The sequence below is a fragment of the Capricornis sumatraensis genome, chromosome 3, assembly GCF_032405125.1.
Source record: "Capricornis sumatraensis isolate serow.1 chromosome 3, serow.2, whole genome shotgun sequence".
Lineage (NCBI taxonomy): Eukaryota > Metazoa > Chordata > Mammalia > Artiodactyla > Bovidae > Capricornis > Capricornis sumatraensis.
In genome coordinates this window covers 176,995,737-177,015,185 of record NC_091071.1, presented here as the reverse complement: position 1 = coordinate 177,015,185, position 19,449 = coordinate 176,995,737, and the positions used below count along the sequence as shown (strand labels likewise).

Genomic DNA, 19,449 nt, shown 5'->3' with positions numbered 1-19,449 from the left:
ACTCTGCTTTTTAAAGAAACTAATTTGAAAATACTTTTACAAAAGGAAGTGTCAGTCACTTAATCATGTCCAACTCTTTGCAACCCATGAACTCCAGCCCATCAGGCTCCTCTGAACATGGAATTCTCTAGGTAAGAATACTGGAGTGGGTAGCCTTTCCCTTCTCCAGGGGATCTTCCCAACCCAGGGATCAAACCCAGGTCTCTTGCAGTGAAGGCAGATTCTTTACTATCTGAGGCACCAGGGAAGCCCCAAAGTGAAAGTATTAGTCACTCAGTCGTGTCTGATTCTTTGCCACCCCATGGACTGTAGCCCATCAGGCTCCTCTGTCCATGGGATTCTCCAGGCAAGAATACTGGAGTGGGTAGTCATTTCCTTCTCCAGGGGATCTTCCCAACCCAGGGATTGAACTCGGTTCTTCTGCATTGCAGAAAGATTCTTTACAGTCTGAGGCACCAGGGAAGCCTACAAAAAGAAAGTTATGTAATAAATGAATTAACAGAAACCTCAATCAAATACTGTCAGGGGACCAAAAAGGGGGCGTTATCACATCCTGTAAGGATAGAAGACCCCCAGTGGGAAGAAGGGAAGACTCCTCATCCTTTCTGGTAAGGACTCAGCCCATGAAAAGCCATGGACTCTTTGCTTCCTAGAGCGCTTCCACACGGTACATAGCCAGCGGCTCTGATGACGATTATTAAAGACTTCTGGTCCAGATAGGACTATCCAGGAGGTACCCTAGATTAGAAAAGCGGAAGTAGCTGTGAGGGCGGGACCAGCTACCGAATCTGTGGGTCCCCGTGCAGAGTAAAATGCAGGATTCCACGTCATCAACAACTTGGGATGGCTGGACAGAGCCGGAGACTAGGCGCAGCGTCTGCTGGGACTCTGCCCGGGTCACAAGTGCAGGAAGCCAGCCCTGGGCGAGGGGACAAATGCCCTGAGAGTCCCAATGGTGGCCAGCTTTACACTGGCCCACCTCTGGGCCAGCAACATAGGAGAAGAACGTATCTCACAGGAGGCTTGGACTGTAGACCCCCAGACACCAGGAACAGCACTTCCGTTTTTGCCCAACAGGCCAGCAGGGGCTGCCCTTCCTCAGTGTAGGAGAGGAGGAAGGCTGGGTTTTGCCTGTGATAATGACAGAGGCAGGCGTGTCAGGCCCAGCGCTTTATCCATTATCTCTTTTATTCTCCAACAAGCCTGAGCACTGGGTACCGAAGCGACTTCTGCTTAAGTGAGGCTGCTAAGGCTCAGCGAAGTGGCGGTGGTGGGGATTTGACTCGGCCAGTCTGACACTGAAGCTTGTGTTTCCAAGTCCTCACACTTGCACTACCCTACTAGTACTAATATGTTCTCACACTAGAAGGGCCTGGGGTGGTGTGTGAGTGCCTACACCCAGGTGTGCACCAGTACATATACAAACACACACATATGCATATAGTTTGCCAAGTGAATCGCTTTATTCACAAGAGCCAGCCAGGGGTGTAGCTGCTGCAGTTAAACATGGCTTTGGACTTGAAGAAGAGTGGAAAATGAGGAAAAATCCTGCTGTCCAAAGAAGCAGAGGAAAGGGGCCGGTATACACACCCAGACCTGGAGCTTCTCGTTCTGGATGGAAGGTTTCTGTCTGGGGAGAGAAGGACTCCCGGCTGGTCTCTAGGGTGGGCGAGGGCTTTTCCTTCATTTGCCAAGGAACAAGGTTAGGGTAGGCAGTCGGGTGCTAGGGGAGGAAACAGCATTTGGTGGTGAGGCTTCCAGGATGAGGGGCCCTCAGCACTGGGGGGCGGGCCCTCGGCACCGAAGCTTGCTGTAGAAACGCAGCTTCTTATCGTAGGTCTTCAGGTTTGTTGCAAAGCAACTGGCAGCTATTTTATCACATTGACACACTTGACTCTTACAGTCATCCGTATCCTCTGAAATCACAATAAATAAACAGAATGGATGTTCGTTAATTGTCTATGGATTTTTATGGGAATTCTTGGGGGAAAGACAGCTCCTGTTCTCCCAGGGTTTCTAGTCTGGAAGAAGCACTGATGTCCAGGTATTTCTGACTGATGGGGAGACAGAACTCCTGCCCTCAGGAAGCCCACACCCGGTCTCATGGGGTACCAGCAGTCATGCCCTGGGATGCTGTGAAAAGCCTTGCTGTTAGACGCTGTCTCTTTCTTCTCCCCAGCAGGTGTGTTCAGGTCCATAGCCCCTGGCCCCTGGGCTCTGAGAATGGGTCTTGATGGGTGAAAGCCAGCCATGGTCATCCCTGCTTCCTTAGTTATGATTAGTGTCCGGGGAGCACGTGCTCTTGCCCTGACCAGTGAGCCCCAAGGGAAAGTCTGTGGGGCACTTCCAGGAAGGATGAATTTCCTCTCAAAGAGAAAGATGTGCAAAGGGAAAGCCTCTTCTGTAGAGTGACCCATAACTCTCGGAGCCCTGGACTGTGCCTTGGAATCACACTGCCAATGTGGCAGAGCAGAAGGCTGGGAAAGGACTGGACCCCTGGCAACACAGTGGAGGAGCGGCCCCCGCCCTGGCACTGCCCTCTCCCAGCTCTCTTACAGGAGTCAGACTTCCTCACTCTCTGCGCCTCTGTTAGGTGGGCATCCAGAGCCTGCTAAAGCCACAGAGCCCTGTGGCAGGTCATGATGGGAAGACATGATTTCTGATCTTAGAGACCTCAGGCTGTTGAGGAATAGTCCATGGTTTTTCAAAATCTCACTCATGAGTCAGTAGGTCTGAGGCACTAGGCAGTCCCTTCCAGCCACCACCCATCTCTCCCCTCCATAGCCAAACTTGCTCCAGAACTTTGTCTACACTCACGGCCTCTCTTCACTTCCCACCCACCTTCCAACCCGCTCTAATCTGGCTTTGCCCTCACAGATCCATGGAAGCAACTCCCACTGAGGTCCTCAGTGGTCATTCTGCCTCTAAACCCCAGGAGCCCAGTCAGCCCTTATCCTGGAGGACCCCTCTGTGAAACCGGCGGCTGTTAACCCTCTCCTCCTGGCCCACCCCTCGGCCTTCTTTTCTCCTCCCTTCCTTCTCTGACTGTCCCCCCTCTGTCTCCTTTCTGGGCCTTTAAACACCAGATGGGTGGGTACCTCCAACTCTCCTGTCTCTGCAGCTGCCTTCTGAATCTGTGTCCAGACCGTACCTTGAGCTGTGAGTTTTTTCATGAGCAGCCTGCTGCCCATCTCCCTGGACGTTCTGGAAGCTTCCAAACTCAACATGCTCCCAGTGGAACCACTCCTGCTCTCTCCTACCAGGCCCTCCTCAGTTATACCACCAACGCAGTACTACAGCCAACCAACAACTCCCAGTAACCCCACCCAGTCAGCCACCAAGCTCCACTGCTTCTGTCTCAAAGCTATTTTCACAGGACTTTCCACCTCTTCCATCCTGACCACCATTGCTATAGGTCAAGTTTTCCCGTCTCTTCTGCACGATGGCAATGGCCTTTTCCTGGCTCCCCCTTCTATGTGTCTCCATCCACACTTGGCGAGAGCCTCTGAAATGCAATTCTGGGTTTTAACTCCTTTCCTTAAGGACTGTCAGAAGTTATGACCAACCTAGACAGCATATTGAAAAGCAGAGACGTTACTTTGTCAACAAAGGTCCGTCTAGTCAAAGCTATGGTTTTTTCAGTAGTTATGTATGGATGTGAGAGTTGAACCATAAAGAAAGCTGAGTGCCGAAGAATAGATGCTTTTGAACTGTGGTGTTGGAGAAGACTCTTGAGAGTCCCTTGGACTGCAAGGAGATCCAACCAGTCCATCCTAAAGGTGATCAGTCCTGAATATTCACTGGAGGGACTGATGTTGAAGCTGAAACTCCAATAGTTTGGCCACCTAATGCGAATAACTGACTCATTTGAAAAGACCCTGATGCTGGGAAAGATTGAGGGCAGGAGGAGAAGGGGATGATAGAGGATGAGATGGTTGAACGGCATCACTGACTCAATGGACATGGGTTTGGGTGGACTCTGGGAGTTAGAGATGGACAGGGAGGCCTGGCATGCTGCGGTTCATGGGGTTGCAAAGAGTTGGACACGACTGAATGACTGAACTGACTGAACTGAACCGCTTCAGGACAAAAATCTAAGCACAACATGGCCTTGGGCACTTGACCCAGCCCCTTCCCGTCTCTCCAGCATCATTGGTCTTCACTCTGTCTCATCCTCACGTTTCCCTTCTGCAGCCCAGAATGGCTGCGGTTCCTTCTGGTCTGTTGGACTCTGGTGTGTCCTCCTGTTGGGATGCTCGCAGCTCTGCTTTCCCCTGACTGCTCTCAGCCTCGAAGACTCAGTTTAGAATTCACCGTTCTTGGGGAGCTTCCTCGAACCGCAGGCTGCAGGCAGAGCCCCGCCAGCTTTCTCACTTTCTAGCGGAGTCTACTGTGCTGCGTGTTGGCTTTCTTTACTTTCCAGCCCACTGTGAGATTCCTGAGGCAGGAACACTCCCTTTGTATCTACCTTTTTGCTCAGCAGAGTGCCCAGAAGGAGAAAGTGAGCCAAGGAGGCTGAGAGGAGCTGAGACTGTTTCTTACCGCAGATGATTTGGTCCTCTTGGTAAGTGGCGTTGTATTTCAGGAACTTGGTGCGACACCCACGGCTCTCCAGGTTTCTGTAGCAGCACTCATGTGCCCTGCAACACCTGTGGCGAGACTGTGCTCGAGGGGCTGCCTCCTCAGGCTGCAGGGAGCCCAGGGTCCTGTGGCCTCAGGCCTGTGCTCTGGGCAGAGACCCCTGGACATTGGTACAGTCTAGAGCAGAATGTCCAAAGGTCTGGCTGCTGTTTCAGCCAGGACTTCCTGGGGTTCTGTGCAAATGGGATAACAGGAGCTTTCCAGCTCCTGGCCCCCCTGGGGCCACAAGTGGGCAGAGGGAGGGCTGGGGTGGCCTCACCGATCTGTTGCGTCCTTGGGGGTTCCTCTGCCACGCATTCCACAGTAGCAGCCATAGAAGCTATAACTGGTTGCAGGTTCCTTTCCTGTTGCGAACTTGATCATTTTCCGGAAATCCAGCAAACTTCCATGGACCTGCAGCAGGCCTGGAAGGACAGCAGCCGGTGATGGGGCCTGGGACCCTGTGACCTCCGTCTGCCTCTCCCTGCCACCCCCTTGCCCCCACTTCTGAGAGAGGGCCAGATGCTGTGGGAAGGGAAGCCGGGGGCTGAGGGTGCCTCCCTCCCTGGGCTGAGCCCCTTGTGGCCAGAGGTCAGGTTCTTACCGACGGCCATAATCACTGCCAGCAGCAGGAGGGTCTTCATGCTGAGGGTTCTGTGGGGGAGAAATACAGACAGACCAGCCTAGATCCTCTAACAGGCGGTCCAGCTTCTGCCCCGGCCCCTGCTGTCCTGCTCACATTCAATGATCTTGATGGAGGGAGTCTTTCAAAGAGATCACAGACACGCTCTTCCATCCCAGGCAGGGTCCAACATGACTGCCTTCATCAGGCACACAGGACACGTGCAGGGGGCGCCTCCCAGCTTTGTTACATGACTCACTGGTCGAGATCACCTCCCCCCACGATACACTGCTGAGATGGCCATGCTCCTCACCCTCCTGAGAGTTCCTGGGGGGCTGTGACCAGGTCACCCCACCAAACTGGGAGATCTCAGAGTTCATAGGCTGTGTGTCCCCCAGCATACGTAGCTTACTCACCCCCACACTGGAGTCAGACTTGGGAATTCCGCCCATGGAGTCGGATCCACAATATTTTTCTCCAGAACCAAAGCAGCACCATCTCTTTCACCCTTACACTTGTACACAGAACACACACCTACTCGTGCACACATGTATGTGTACACACACACACTCTATGCTCATCTACTAGTGCGGACATCACTTCACACAATATAATCACGTTCCCACACAACACCCCTGTGCACAGATCCCCTCTTGTCATACCAGACCAGGCACATGCAGGCTTGTGCTCATGGGTGCCTGCATGTGCACACACACACACGTACACACACAGGACACAGCCACTCATCAAGGCGGGCAATCGTCAGGGACTGAGTATTTGTTTCTGGCTATCTACTTCTCAGAGGATCTCAGACTGACTTCTCAAAGTGACTGCCTTGTCTATTCTGAACTCTAGTTAAACAGCTGAGCTCTCTGGGAGCTTGGGGCTTGGTGGGATAGGGGATGGGATGGGGATACCGCCAGTTACTGGACTAAGAGTTTGGTAGACCTCAGCTCCTAGACAATCCTCTTTTTTCTTCTTATCAACTGCCAGGACAGAGCTGAGGATAGAAAAAAGCTTATGTGCCATTAGCCGATGCCAAAATTTTAGAATATTTGTCATCTTTCCAAAGGGTCTCACTCCTGAGTGAATAAATTCCCATAATAGAGTCTGGGTGTGACCTTCCTGAACCCACTTCCAGGAGAGGGCAATGGCCATCTGCTGTTGAACAAGGTGGTTTTTTTTTTTTTTTTTTTAATATGCTATTTGGGAATAAGAAACAGGGCATTTACCGGTATTCGTTCATTCCATAAACCTGCCATTCACAGGAAGCACATTCTAAGCCTCAGAGAAGTCTGAAGAATCATGGAAACCTCTCAGGAAATGGTGAGAACTTGTCCAGCAGGAAAAGGACGGCAGCGGGGCAGATGGTCCCTTCCCCAGACTTAGGACAGCGTTTCTAGCTTCTCTTCTTGCTCCTCTTTCTTCTCCTCTCCTCCCCACCCCCATCTGGAAGAAGCCAGAGACTGTCCTGGTATTTCCCCCAATCCCGAAAATACTGCCAACCTCATCCCCAGTGCTTGCCTGTTTGGAGATGGGGCTGACTGCTTTCTCTTCCTCAGCTTCAGGGAGAGAGTGATTCTAGCTTTCATTTCGAAAACACACGCCATTTTCCTGCCCTCTAACACTGCTAAGAATTTGGCTCCCATAACCTTCAGTTAACACTCTCCAACACACATCCCCCAAAGCCAGTGTGCCAAAGCTATGGTGCCCATCCCCACTGAGCTGTTCCCCCCACATTCTCCTGGTCCCCGTCCAGGTTAGACCCAGGGGACTGATTCTGGCCAGAACACGCGTAAGCATCAGTGCTGATGCCCACTGCCAGGCTGCAATGAGGTGGAAACCATATGCAGTGCCTCAGTCTTTCTCTACCCCTCCTGGCGGAACCAGAGACGGAGGCAGCTGGAATCCCTCAGTCACTGGAGGACACTTCGTTGGACACCTTGGAGGACACCTGTTGGAGAGAGCTCTGCAGACCCTCAGTGGTCTTTGCCTGGGCGAGAAATACAAGTTGCATGTGTTAAGCCACTGATCACTGAGATCAGTGGCTAGCACAACCATTGCACGGCGATCCTAACCCCTCAGTAACCAGTGTGGTGGCTGGACAGACAGTACGGTTGTTACTACTGCAAGATGCCCTTCAGCAATAATCAGCAGAAAATTTTGAAAGAATAAAGGTCTATTACTTACAGGACCTGGAAGTTACACGGCGCACCTGGGACCCCACGGCAGGTCAGGGGCAGACAGAAAGCTGGAGATCACTGGTCTGTGGTTCTGCTTTTATTGGGGTCGAAGGCGGGGCCTAGGGTTTTGTGTGCTCACCCTTTATTGGTGAAGCTAAACCATTTGAGTGTCCGTGTAAAGCATGGGAAGAGGAACAGCAGGTGGCCCCAAAGAACCAAATTAACCAAAATCTCCAATACAAAGGCGCCTTAGTGAGGGGAGGCATATGGCCCCAGCAAGGTTGCTATAGGCATGTGGCTGGCAAGGTGTTTATTCTAGATAGCCATCACTGAAGTGGATGCCTGGCAATCAGAGGACATCAGGCACTTATCAAAGCTTGTCAGGCACTAATTGAAGGTTATCAGGAATTTACTTTACAGAAACCCAAACAAACCCCCCAAATGACTGTTAGGATGTTACGGAACCCAGGTTCCGGCTGCTCACCACTCAGAAGCCGACAAAGAGGCCAGTTGGTAGAAAGGAAAGCTTGCTTTATTTTGGGTGCTGACATCCTGGTGGTGGGTGGCACGGAGGGTGGGTGCCTGTCCAAACGCCTGCCCTCCCCACTGGACAGTCAGGTGGTGCAGAGGGTGGATGCCTGTCCAAACGCCTGCTCTCCCCACTGGACAGTCAGGTGGTGCAGAGGGTGGATGCCTGTCCAAACGCCTGCTCTCCCCACTGGACAGTCAGGTGGTGTAGAGAGTGGGTGCCTGTCCAAACGCCTGCCCTCCTCACTGGACAGTCAGGTGGTGCAGAGGGTGGATGCCTGTCCAAACGCCTGCCCTCCCCACTGGACAGTCAGGTGGGAGGAACGTCCATAGGCAGGGGAACCCAGTGCTGGTGGTCAAGTCACTAAGTCGTGTCTGACTCTTGTGACCCCAACGACTGTAGCCTGCCCGGCTCCTCTGTCCAGAGGGATTTCCCAGGCAAGAATCCTGAAGCGGGTTGCCACTTCTTTCTCCAGAGGATCTTCCCGGCCCGGAGACTGAACCTGGGTCTGCTGCACTGCAGGCTGGGGAAGAGGCTACATACAGAGACAGCACAGTCAGCCCCGACGCTCGTCTCGAAATCGGTCATCAGTGGTCTACCCAGCATCATCTCGATTCTTTTAGGTGCAAGAAATCTTTAGTTCCAGGCTTGGTTGGTTTCCATGTCCGTGGGGACAGTTCTCAGAATTGTGGCAGCTGATATCGCAGCTAGAGTCTGACCATCATGTAGCTACCTTCTTCCACCTGGTGGGGGTTTCAGTACCTGTACTTTAGCACACAGGAGATGACTCAGGATCTCATCTGCAGCCTCGAGGAGGAGCTGAGAGTCCTCGGCGTGCTTACTGACTGCGTTGTTATCATCTGGTCTCCTTTGACTGCTCGCCTTTGTTTCTTCATGGGCTCACTTCTCTGATTAAACTTATTCTCTGGCTAAGATTTTTCCACAGACGAAAGGCAGGCAGAGGATACAGTGGGGCGAAGATCAGAAGGTCCCGTTCAGGTTCAAGGCTTTACACTACAGTAACCTAGCTGTGCAGACTCACAGCCGTCCCAGGCAGCATTCATCTTCAAGATACAGCTTCCTTGAAGAGCTAGACCTGTATTAAGGGTCGACTTGTGTTTCCACAAGATTCCTACCCTGAAGTCCTGACCTCCAATAAGACCTCAGGATGTGACTCTATTTGGAAAGAGGGTTTTTGTGGAGGTGATGAGTTAGGATAAGGTTAGGGAATGGAAACCCACTCCAGTATTCTTGCCTGGAGAATCCCATGGAAAGAGGAGCCTGGTGGGCTACAGTCCATGGGATCACAAAGAGTCTAACACTGTTAGGGTGGGCCTAAGGCAGATGACTTAGAAGAAGGGGAAGTTTGGACATAGACACACGTCATCACTGGGAGAATTCCACGTGAAGGTGAAGGCCGAGGTCGAGGTGGGGATGCTTCTACATGCCAAGCAATCCTGAAGATGGCCAGGCCACCACCAGAGCCCGGGGAGAGGACGGAACAGACCCTCCCCTACAGACCTCAGAAGGAGCCAACCTCACTGGCTCCTTAATCTTAGATTTCTGGGCTCCAGAACTGAGAGGGCAGATTTTTCTATTGTTTAAGCTACTCAGTCAGTGGTGTGTGTGCTAAGCCACTTCAGCCATGTCTGACTCTTCGGGACTGTAGCCCACCAGGCTCCTCTGTCCTTGGGATTCTCCAGGCAAGAACACTGGAGCGGGCTGCCGTTCCCTGCTCCAGAGGATCTTCCTGAGCCAGGAACTGAACCCAGGTCCCTTATGTCTCCTGCACTGGCAGGCGGGTTCTTTACCACTGGCACCAGTTTGTGGTACCTGGAGCACTACCCTAGCAAATAATAAAACTTCTGAGGATCTCTGTTGGTCTGTGAAATCTGGGATGTTGGACAAAGAATGCCCCCTGCCATCTCAGTAAAATAGGATGTGTGCCCATCAAGGCAGCAGCCACTACTGACACGGCCCCCGAGGGGATTCAGGATGGGAACAGGATGCTGGCCCTCGGTAGCAAGGTGCCTATCACTGGAGCGATGTCCTGAAACCCAGACTCTTGCCTCTTCCCATATATAGAAAAGCACTAAATTCGTTAACTTGAGATGTCTGGTATTTCTTTAGTTGGGAGAATCTTTTGAAGATTGACTACCAAGTTTTCTTTGCTGTTGCTTATTTATTTATTTATTTTTGAAAAACCTCCTATATATCCCTTGGCCCTGAGGACAGTCCTCAGAGCTACTGAGAGACTGTATCTGGGCTGAAGTCCTCAGTGACGCTCCAAATAAAGCATAATTCTCAACGTTCAGTTTCTACATTTTTTTTTCCCATCAACAGGTGTTTGCTCTCAGGGCCATTTGTTTTGGCCTGAATGAAGTTCAGAGGTGATGGGCCAGACCTGGGCCTTTTGATAAGCGCCTCAGCTTCACACTGCTGTCGCTTCTGTGGCAGGCAGACTGCCCACTCCTTACATCCTGGGGGCCCGGTACCATATCCAGGTCCCCGCACTCAAGGACTCTGGTGACGTCACACATGCCTCTCCTTTCCCCATCTCTTCAGGGTTTTCTCCTGAGAATTCAAAGTTCATGGTTTAGCATCTTGTTCAGCCACCTTCACCCAAGAGCTAATTTAAACATTGGGAGTACATTAGTGAAAAAACAAAAATACTCTCACGAGGCTTACTTTTTAGTGTTGAGAGACAGACAATGAAACAAAGGCCATAATAGGTGAATGAGATACAGTTGATCCTTGAAAATCACAGGGCTTAGGGTCACTGAGCTTCTGCACAGTCAGAGGTCTGTGCATAGCTTTACAGTGGGCTCTTGGTATCCATGATTCACCATATATATGGATTCAACAAACCACGGATTCTGCATTACTGTAGAGCCTGTTCATTGAAAAAAAAAAATCCTAGTATACATAGACCTGCACAATTCAAATCCTGTTGTTCAAGAACCACTTGTGACTTTGAGAACGTGCTAATAGTTGCTGGGAGGAAGGATGAGGGAAGGGACAGTTAGGGAGTTTGGGATGGACACGTGCACACTGCTGTATCTAAGATGGATAACCAACGAGGACCTACTGTATAGCGCGTGGAACTCAGCTTAAAGTTATGAGGCTGGACTGGAAGGGAGTTGGGGGGAATGGGTACGTGTGTATGTGTGGCTGAGAGCTTTCGCTGCTCACCTGAAACTGTCACAATATTGCTTGTTAATCGGTTATAACCCTGCAGAAAATAAAAGGTTAAAAAGAATAGAGTCGCCTGTGGAATATTAGGTGAAGCAAGAGGGAAAGAGACAGCAGGGATGGAGAGCTGTAGCGAGAGTGTCACGGGGGAAGATGGCTGCTACTTTACGGGGATGGATGTGATCACGTGTGACAGTCACTGCTCAATTTTTAATAATCCAAGGAGTCAAGAGCCAGCAGTTGTTTCCAATATCAGGATTATGGCTGAACGTTTTCTGTACTCTGTTTCCTAATCTTCCCTTTGTGAGGAAAAAAATATTCATTCCTCTTCTTAAAAAAACAAAACAAAACACAACAAACCTTCTAATTTGGGAATACATTTACAAGAAAGTTATGTAAGAAACGAATGAACAGAAGCCTCATTGAAATACAGTCAGGCGACCAGGAGGGGGAGCACTCACATCCTGTAAGGATAGAAGAGCCCAGTGGAAAGAAGGAAAGAAAGACCCCCTCTCAGAAAAGACTCAGCCAATGGAAAGACGCGGACTCTGCTTCCTAGAGCCCTTCCCCACTGTACACAGCCAGCGGCTCTGATGACAATTATTAAAGAATACAGGTCCACGTGGGAATATCTCAGAGGAACCCAGGATAACAAGAAGGGAATTAGCACCCCAGTGAGGGCAGGACCAGCTATCTGCTTTGTGGGTCCCAGTGCGGAATTAAATGCAGGATTCCACGTCTTGAACAACACTGCGATGGCTGGGACAGAGCCGTGAACTGGGCGCAGTGCCCACTGGGACTCTGCCTGGGTCACAAGCCCAGGAAGCCAGCCCTGGGCGAGGGGGTAAATGCCCAGAGAGTGCTGGTGGTGGTCTGAATTCCCAATACATTGACCCACCTTCAGCAGGCTGGCAACGTGGGAGAACATACCTTACAGAAGACGGGCCTGTGCCTCCCCAGATCAAGAGCAGTCCTGCTGTTTGCCCCCAGCTGGCCAGCAGGAGCTGCTCTTGCCCAGGGAAGGAGGCTGGAAGGCAGGGTTTTACTCACAGTGAGAAGCATAGATGTGGGCACGCCAGGCCCAGTGCTTCACACCCGGCATCCCTTTTCCATCTTTAACAAGCCTGTGCGCTTGGTACCAAAGTGTGGTCTACTTAGATAAGGGCACTAGGCTTATGGAAGTGGTGGTGGGGCTCTGACTCAGCCGTTCTCACTCTAAAGTTAGTATTTTTAACCCTTTACACTTGCCTTGTACTAGTTTGTTCGCACAACACACACACACACACTCTCACACACACACACATTCACACACGTGGATGGTTTGCCAAATAAATTGCTTTATTCAGAAGGGTCAACCAGGAGTGTGGCTGCCACAGCAAAATGTGACATTGGAGTTGACGAGGAGTGGACCGGTGGAAAAATTGCCTGCTTCCCAAGGAAGCTGGGGAAGGGGCTGGGCATCCACGCCCAGACTTGAGCGTCTCCTTCTGGACAGAGGCTTCTGTTTGGGGCGAGAAGACCTCCTGACTTGTGTCTAGGATGGGAGAGGGGGTTTCCTTCATTTGCCAGGGCATGTGGCTAGGCTAGGGAGTGGGGAGCTAAGTGGAAATTCAGCTTTAGGAGGCAAGGTGTCCAGGCTCAGGGGCTTCTCAAGCACTTGGGCGTACTCCACTGACGGTTGCTGTAGTATTGGAGCTTTTTATTATAGGTCTTCATGTTTCTTGCAAAACAAATGATAGCTATTTGATCACATTTGCACCATTGACATTTAAAGTAGGTCCAATCCTCTAAAATCACAAGAAAATATACATGGGATACATGTGGGTGCCAAGTCGCTTCAGTTTTGTCTCTTTGCGACTATATGGACTATAGCCCACCAGGCTCCTCTGTCCATGGAATTTCCAGGCAAGAGCACTGGAGTGGGTAGCCATTCCCTTCTCCATGGGATCTCCCCAACCCAGGGATGGAACCTGAGTATCTAATTTCTCCTGCATGGGCAAGTGGGTTCTTTATCACTAGCACCACCCAGGAAGACCAAACACTGGATGGTTGGTTAATATTCTTGGGTTTCTCATGGGAAATCTGAGGGAATAACACAGCCCGTGTTCTCCCAGAATTTCTAGTCTGGGACAAGCACCAGTGTCCAGATATTTCTGATTGATGGGGAGACAGAATTCCTACCCTTAGAAGCCCATACCCAGTCTGATGGGGACACGAGCCGTGAACTGGGATTCTGTGAAAACCCTTGCTGTAAGCCTTGTCCGTTTCTCCTCCCCAGCAGATGTGTTCAGGTGCAAAGCCCCTGTTCCCTGGAGTTGGGGAATGCTTCTTGGTGGGTGTAAGCCAGTCATGGTCGTCCCTGCTTCCTTTGTAGTGAGCAGTGCAGGGGAAGCACGTGACCCTGCCCTGACCGATGAGCCACAGCGGAAAGTCTGCTGGGGGCTTCCGGGAAGGATGTTTCCAAACAGAGCCTTGTGTGAAGGGAGAGCCTCTTCCGTAAGGTGAAGCCGTAACTCTTGGAGCTCTAAGTGTGTCTTGGAATCACGTTGCCAGTGTGGCAGGGCAGAAGGCTGGGAAAGGACTGGATCCCTGGTGACACAGCTGAGGAGGCGCCCCCGCTCTGGCACTGCCCTCTCCCAGACTCTGCTACAGGAGAGTCAGACTTCCTCACTCTCTGAGCCTCTGTTGGGTGGGCATCTTGTTGCTTGTCATCCAGAGCCTTCTGAAGCAGAAGATATTAAGAAGAGGTGGCAAGAATACACAGAAGAACTGTACAAAAAAGAGCTTCATGACCCAGATAATCACAATGGCATGATCACTCACCTAGAGCCAGACATCCTGGAATGCAAAGTCAAGTGGGCCTTAGGAGGCATCACTATGAACAAAGCTAGTGGAGGTGATGGAATTCCAGTTGAGCTGTTTCAAATCCTAAATGATGATGCTGTGAAAGTGCTGCACTCAATATGCCAGCAAATTTGGAAAACTCAGCAGTGGCCACAGGACTGGAAAAGGTCTGTTTTCATTCCAATCCCAAAGAAAGGCAATGCCAAAGAATGCTCAAGCTACTGCACAATTGCACTCATCTCACACATTAGTAAAGTAATCCTTGAAATTCTCCAATCCAGGCTTCAACAGCATGTGAACTGTGTGTTTGCAGATGTTCAAGCTGGATTTAGAAAAGGCAGAGGAACCAGAGATCAAATTGCCAACATCCGCTGGATCATTGAAAAAGTATGAGAGTTCCAGAAAAACATCTACTTCTGCTTTATTGACTATGCCAAAGCCTTTGACTGTGTGGATTACAATAAACTGTGGAAAATTCTTCAAGAGCTGGGAATAGCAGACCACCTGACCTGCCTCTTGAGAAATCTGTATGCAGGTCAAGAAGCAACAGTTAGAACTGGACATGGAACAACAGACTGGTTCCAAACAGGGAAAGGAGTACATCAAGGCTGTATATTGTCACCCTGCTTATTTAACTTACATGCAGAGTACATCATGGGAAATGCCAGGCTGGATGAAGCACAAGCTGGAATCAAATTGCCAGAAGAAATATCAGTAACCTTAGATATGAAGATGATACCACCCTTATGGCAGAAAGTGAAGAGGAACTAAAGAGCCTCTTGATGAAAGTGAAAGTGGAGAGTGAAAAAGTTGGCTTAAAGCTCAACATTCAGAAAACTAAGATCCGGTCCCATCACTTCATGGCAAATAGATGGAAAAACAACGGAAGCAGTGACAAATTTTATTTTGGGGGGCTCCAAAATCACTGCAGATGGTAATTGCAACCATGAAGTTAAAAGACGCTTACTCCTTGGAAGAAAAGTTATGAGCAAACTAGACAGCATATTAAAAAGCAGAGACATTTCTTTGCCAGCAAAGGTCCATCTAGTCAAAGTTATGATTTTTCCTGTAATCATGTATGGATGTGAGAGTCGGACTATAAAGAAAGCTAAGTGCCAAAGAATTGATGTTTTTGAATTGTGGTTTTGGAGAAGACTCTTGAGAGTCTCTTGGACTGCAAGGAGATCCAACCAGTCCATCCTAAAGGAAATCAGTCCTGAATATTCATTTGAAGGAGGGATGCTGAAGCTGAAACTCCAATACTTTGGCCACCTGATGCAAAGAACTGACTCGCTGGAAAAGACCCTGATGCTGGGAAAGATTGAGGGCAGGAGGAGAAGGGGATGACAGAGGATGAGATGGTTGGATGGGATAATGGACTCAATGGACATGAGTTTGAGTAAACTCGGGGAGTTGGTGATGGACAGGGAAGCCTGGAGTGCTGCAGTCCATGGGGTTGGACAAGATTGAGTGACTCAACTGAACTGAACTGACCCAGAGCCTGCTAAAGACACATGACCTTATGGAAAGGTCATGAAGGGAAGACATAATTTCTGATCTCAGAGTCCTCAGGCTGTTAAGGAAAAGTCCATGGTTTCTCAAAATCCCACTTGTGGGTCAGCTGTCCAGGGCATTAGGCAATCTTTTCCAACCACCACCCACCTCTCCTCCCCTTCATGGCCAAACTTGCTCCAGAAGGTTGTCTACACTTGCAATCTCTCTTCCTCCCACCCACCTTGCAGCCCACTCTAACCTGGCTTTGCCTTCGCAGATCCATGGGAACAGCTCCCACTGAGTCGTCAGTGGTCTTCCTGCCTCTAAATCCAAGGAGCCCGGCCAGCCCTTATCCTGAAAGACCCCTGTGTTAAACTGGCTGCTGTTAATCATCTCCTCCTGGCCCAACTCCTTGACCTCCTTGCTTTTCTCCTTTCTGGGCCTTTAAAGATCAAGTGGGTGGGTCCATCCAAGTCTCTGCTCTCTGTGGCCACCTCCTGAATCTGTGTCCAGGCCTCCCCTTCATCTGTGTGTTCCTTTATCCAGCTGCCTGCTGCTCACTTCCCTTGGTGTTCTGGAAGTTTCCAAGCTCAACTTGTTCCCAGTGGAAGTCTTCCTGCCCTCCCCTACCAGGCCCTCTCAGTTGTACCATCCACATGGTGGTATAGCCATCCAACAGCTCCAGTCAAGCACCAAGCTCAGGTGACCCTGTTTCGGGCCTATCATAATGGCAGCCTCCACCCCTTGCGTCTGGACTCACCATTGCTAAAGGTCAACAGCTTTTTGTCTCTTGCATGGACCCCCTTCATCTGTCTCCCTCCACACTCAACCAGAGTCAGTCCTCTGCAAGGTAAACCTGAATATGTCACGTCTTTGCGTGAGAACTCCCTAATTCTTTCAGACAAAATCTAAATACAATACCGTCTTGGGGACTTGACTAGCCCCTTTCTTTCTCTCCAGCATCATCACTCACCACTGGGTCTCATCCTCACATTTCCTTTCATCAGCATAGAATCATTATAGGTCCCTCTGGCCCCTTGGACCCCGCTATGTCCTCTTGTTCGGATGTCCCCAACCTTCCTTCCCCGACCCCTCACAGCCTGGAAGACTCAGCTTGGAGGTCACTGTTCTTGGTGTTCAGAGTCCTTTGCCTCACTTTCTATCAGAATCTACCATGTTGTATTTTCATTTTTGTTACTCCCCAGTCCTCCGCGAGCCCCTTGAGACAGGGGCACTGTCTCTTTAAATTAACATCTAGCTCTGGTGCCCAGCACAGAGGACACGTAGGAAAATGGACAGCGGAGGCTGGGTGGATGCGTAGGACTCTTTCTTACCATAAACGATTAGGCCCCAGCGGAGAGTAAAGTGGCATCTCAGGGACGCGGTGCCACACCTACGATTCTCCAGCTTTCTGTAGCAACAGTCTTGCTCTGCGCAGCACCTGCAATGAGCTTGTGCTATCGGGGCTGCCCCCCCCAATCTCCAGAGAGCCCAGGGCCCCAGGTCACCCCCATTGACCCCGGGCAGAGACCCAGGCACATTCCAATAGTCTAGAGCAGAGTTTCTAGCAGGCTGGCTGCTTTTTTAGCAGGGACTTCCTAGGGTTCTTTGATCGTGGAATACCAACATGAGACTTCGGCTCCCACCCCAGCCGGGGCCACAGGTGGGCAGAGATGGGAGGGCTGGGGGTGGCCTCACCCATCCGTTGCGTCCTTGGGGGGTCCTCTGCCACCACCGCACAGGGGCAGCCCCAGAAGCCAACAGTGGTCACAGGTTCTCCTCCTGTCATGTACCTGATCTTTTTCTGAAAATCTGCCAGGTGTCCACAGACCTGCAGCTGGGCTGGAAGGGCACTGCCGGGTGGCGGGGCCTGAGACGCTGTGACCTCCCTCTGTTTCTCCCCCTCCCCACAAGAAAGCCTCTCTTCCCTGCACTGAGAGAGGGCCAGATGCAGAGGGAACGGAAGCTGGGGTTGGAGGTGCCTCCCTCCACGGGCTGCTCCCCTTCTGGTGAGAGGTCACTGTCAACTCTTACCGAAGCCATGATCAACGCCAGCAGCAGGAGGGTCTTCACGTTGAGGGAATTACAGACAGACCCCCCCGGGTGGCGCCAGCATCAGCCCTGGCCCCTGCTGTCCTGGTCACATTCAACGATCCTGATGAAGACGTCTTTAAGAGAACTCTCAGACACGCTCCTTGGCTCCAGGCAGGTCTAGCGTGACTGCCTTCATCAGGCACACAGTACACGAGGAGGGGGCGCTTCCCAGCTCTGCTGAGTTTCACTGGCCAAGAACCCCCTCCCCCATGAAACACTGCAGAGACCTCCGTGCTCCTCACCCACCTGAGAGTCCCTGGAAGGTTGTGACCAGGCCATCCCACCAAACTGGGAGAGCCCTGAGGTCTCAGGCTGTGTGTTGTGCCCCCCAGCAGGTGTATCTTACTCCCCCACACGCTGGAGTCGAGGCTTGTGGACTCCACCCATGGAGTTGGATCCGCGGTGCTTTTCTCCAGAACTATAGCAGCACCGTCTCTTTCAAACCTTAAACATGTACATGCTTCCCTTGTGGCTCAGCTGGTAAAGAATCCGTCTGCAAAGCGGGAGACCTGGGTTTGATCCCTGGGGTGGGAAGATCCCCTGGAGAAGAGAAAGGCTTCCCACTGCAGTCTTCTGGCCTGGAGAATTCCATGGACTGTATAGTCCATGGGGTCACAAAGAGTGGGACACGACCGAGTGACTTTTACTTTCACGTGTACGTGCGCAAATACACAACTACTCACACACACATATGTACACACACACACTCTATACTTATCTACTAATGTGGACATCCTTTTACACGTCCTTTTACACATTCACGTATGCACACAATGCACTTGTGCACACATACCTTCTTGTAGTACCAAGTTAGGCATGTGCAGGCTTGTGCTCATGGATGTATGCATGTACACACACATGTACACGCACATGTACACACATGCACACACAAATGTATACACATATGTACACACACACGTACACACACACACACACACACTATAGGCACCCTTGAGGGCGGCCAGTAATCAGGGACTGGATATTCATTTTTGGCTATTTACTTCTCAGAGGATCCTGAATTGGTGTCTCCAAGTGACCACCTTGTTTATTCTGAATTCCAGTTAAATAGCTGATCCCTCTGGGAGCTTGGTGGGGTAGGGGATGGGGTGGGGATACCCCCCTTAGTTGGGGGACTCAGAGTTTGGCAGGCTACTCACCCTAGGCAATCGTCTTTTTTCCCCTCTCATCAACAGCACAGAACTGAGGTTTTTCCATCCTTATGTTCCATTAGCTGATGCCGAGATTGTACGTTATTTTGTCATCTTTCTTGTGGGTGTCCCTCTTGAGTGAATAAATCCCAGTAACCGAGTCTGGGTGTGAGCCTCCTGAACCTACTTCCAGGAGAGGGCAAGGGCCATCTGCTGCTGACCAAGGGATTTTCCTTTCTGCTGCTAAGTAAGCCGCTTGGGAATAAGAATCGGGGCAGTCAGTGTTACTCATTCGTTCCATAAGCCAGTCATTCAAGAAGCACATGCTAAGCCTCCACAAAGTGCCAGGCCCCCCTGAACCTCTCAGGAGGTGATGAGAACTCGTCCCGCCCCCAGGGATCCTGGGGACCCCGGCAGGGAAAGAACTGCAGTTGGGCAGATGACACCTGCTCGCCTGGCTTGGAACAGCACCTCCACCTTCTCTTCTGGCTCCTCTTTCCTCTCTTCCTCCTCCTCCCCTTCTAGAAAAAGCAAGAGACTGTCCAGAGGTCCTGGTACTCTCACCCAGGCATGTACTGCCGGCCCCTCCTCCCCAGGGTCCCGGTACTCTCACCCAGGCGTGTACTGCCGCCCCCTCCTTGCCAGTCCTCACCTGTTTGGAGATGGAGCTGACTGATGCTCCTGGGATCTATTGCTCTTTCTTCTTCAGCCTCAGAGAGACAG

General features: G+C 51.0%; 1 protein-coding gene across 1 annotated transcript; it reads right to left on the bottom strand.

Annotated features, from left to right (window-relative positions):
• Positions 1-1,773: 1,773 nt before the first annotated feature.
• LOC138076551 (phospholipase A2, membrane associated) lies at positions 1,774-5,264 on the bottom strand. Its single transcript, XM_068968777.1, has 4 exons — positions 5,225-5,264; positions 4,901-5,045; positions 4,543-4,649; positions 1,774-1,916 (listed from the first exon to the last, which is right to left on the bottom strand). The coding sequence occupies exons 1-4, from the start codon at positions 5,262-5,264 to the stop codon at positions 1,774-1,776; spliced, it is 435 nt and encodes a 144-aa protein (XP_068824878.1).
• Between the last annotated feature and the right edge of the window lie 14,185 nt (positions 5,265-19,449).

Excerpts from the sequence above, each read along its gene's own strand:
- LOC138076551 (XM_068968777.1), bottom strand. The coding sequence starts at position 5,264 with ATGAAGACCCTCCTGCTGCTGGCAGTGATTATGGCCGTCG. Across the intron at positions 5,046-5,224 it reads GGCAGTGATTATGGCCGTCG|GCCTGCTGCAGGTCCATGGA; the intron begins GTAAGAACCTGA and ends CTGTCCTTCCAG. Across the intron at positions 1,917-4,542 it reads AGAGGACCAAATCATCTGCG|AGGATACGGATGACTGTAAG; the intron begins GTAAGAAACAGT and ends TTGTGATTTCAG.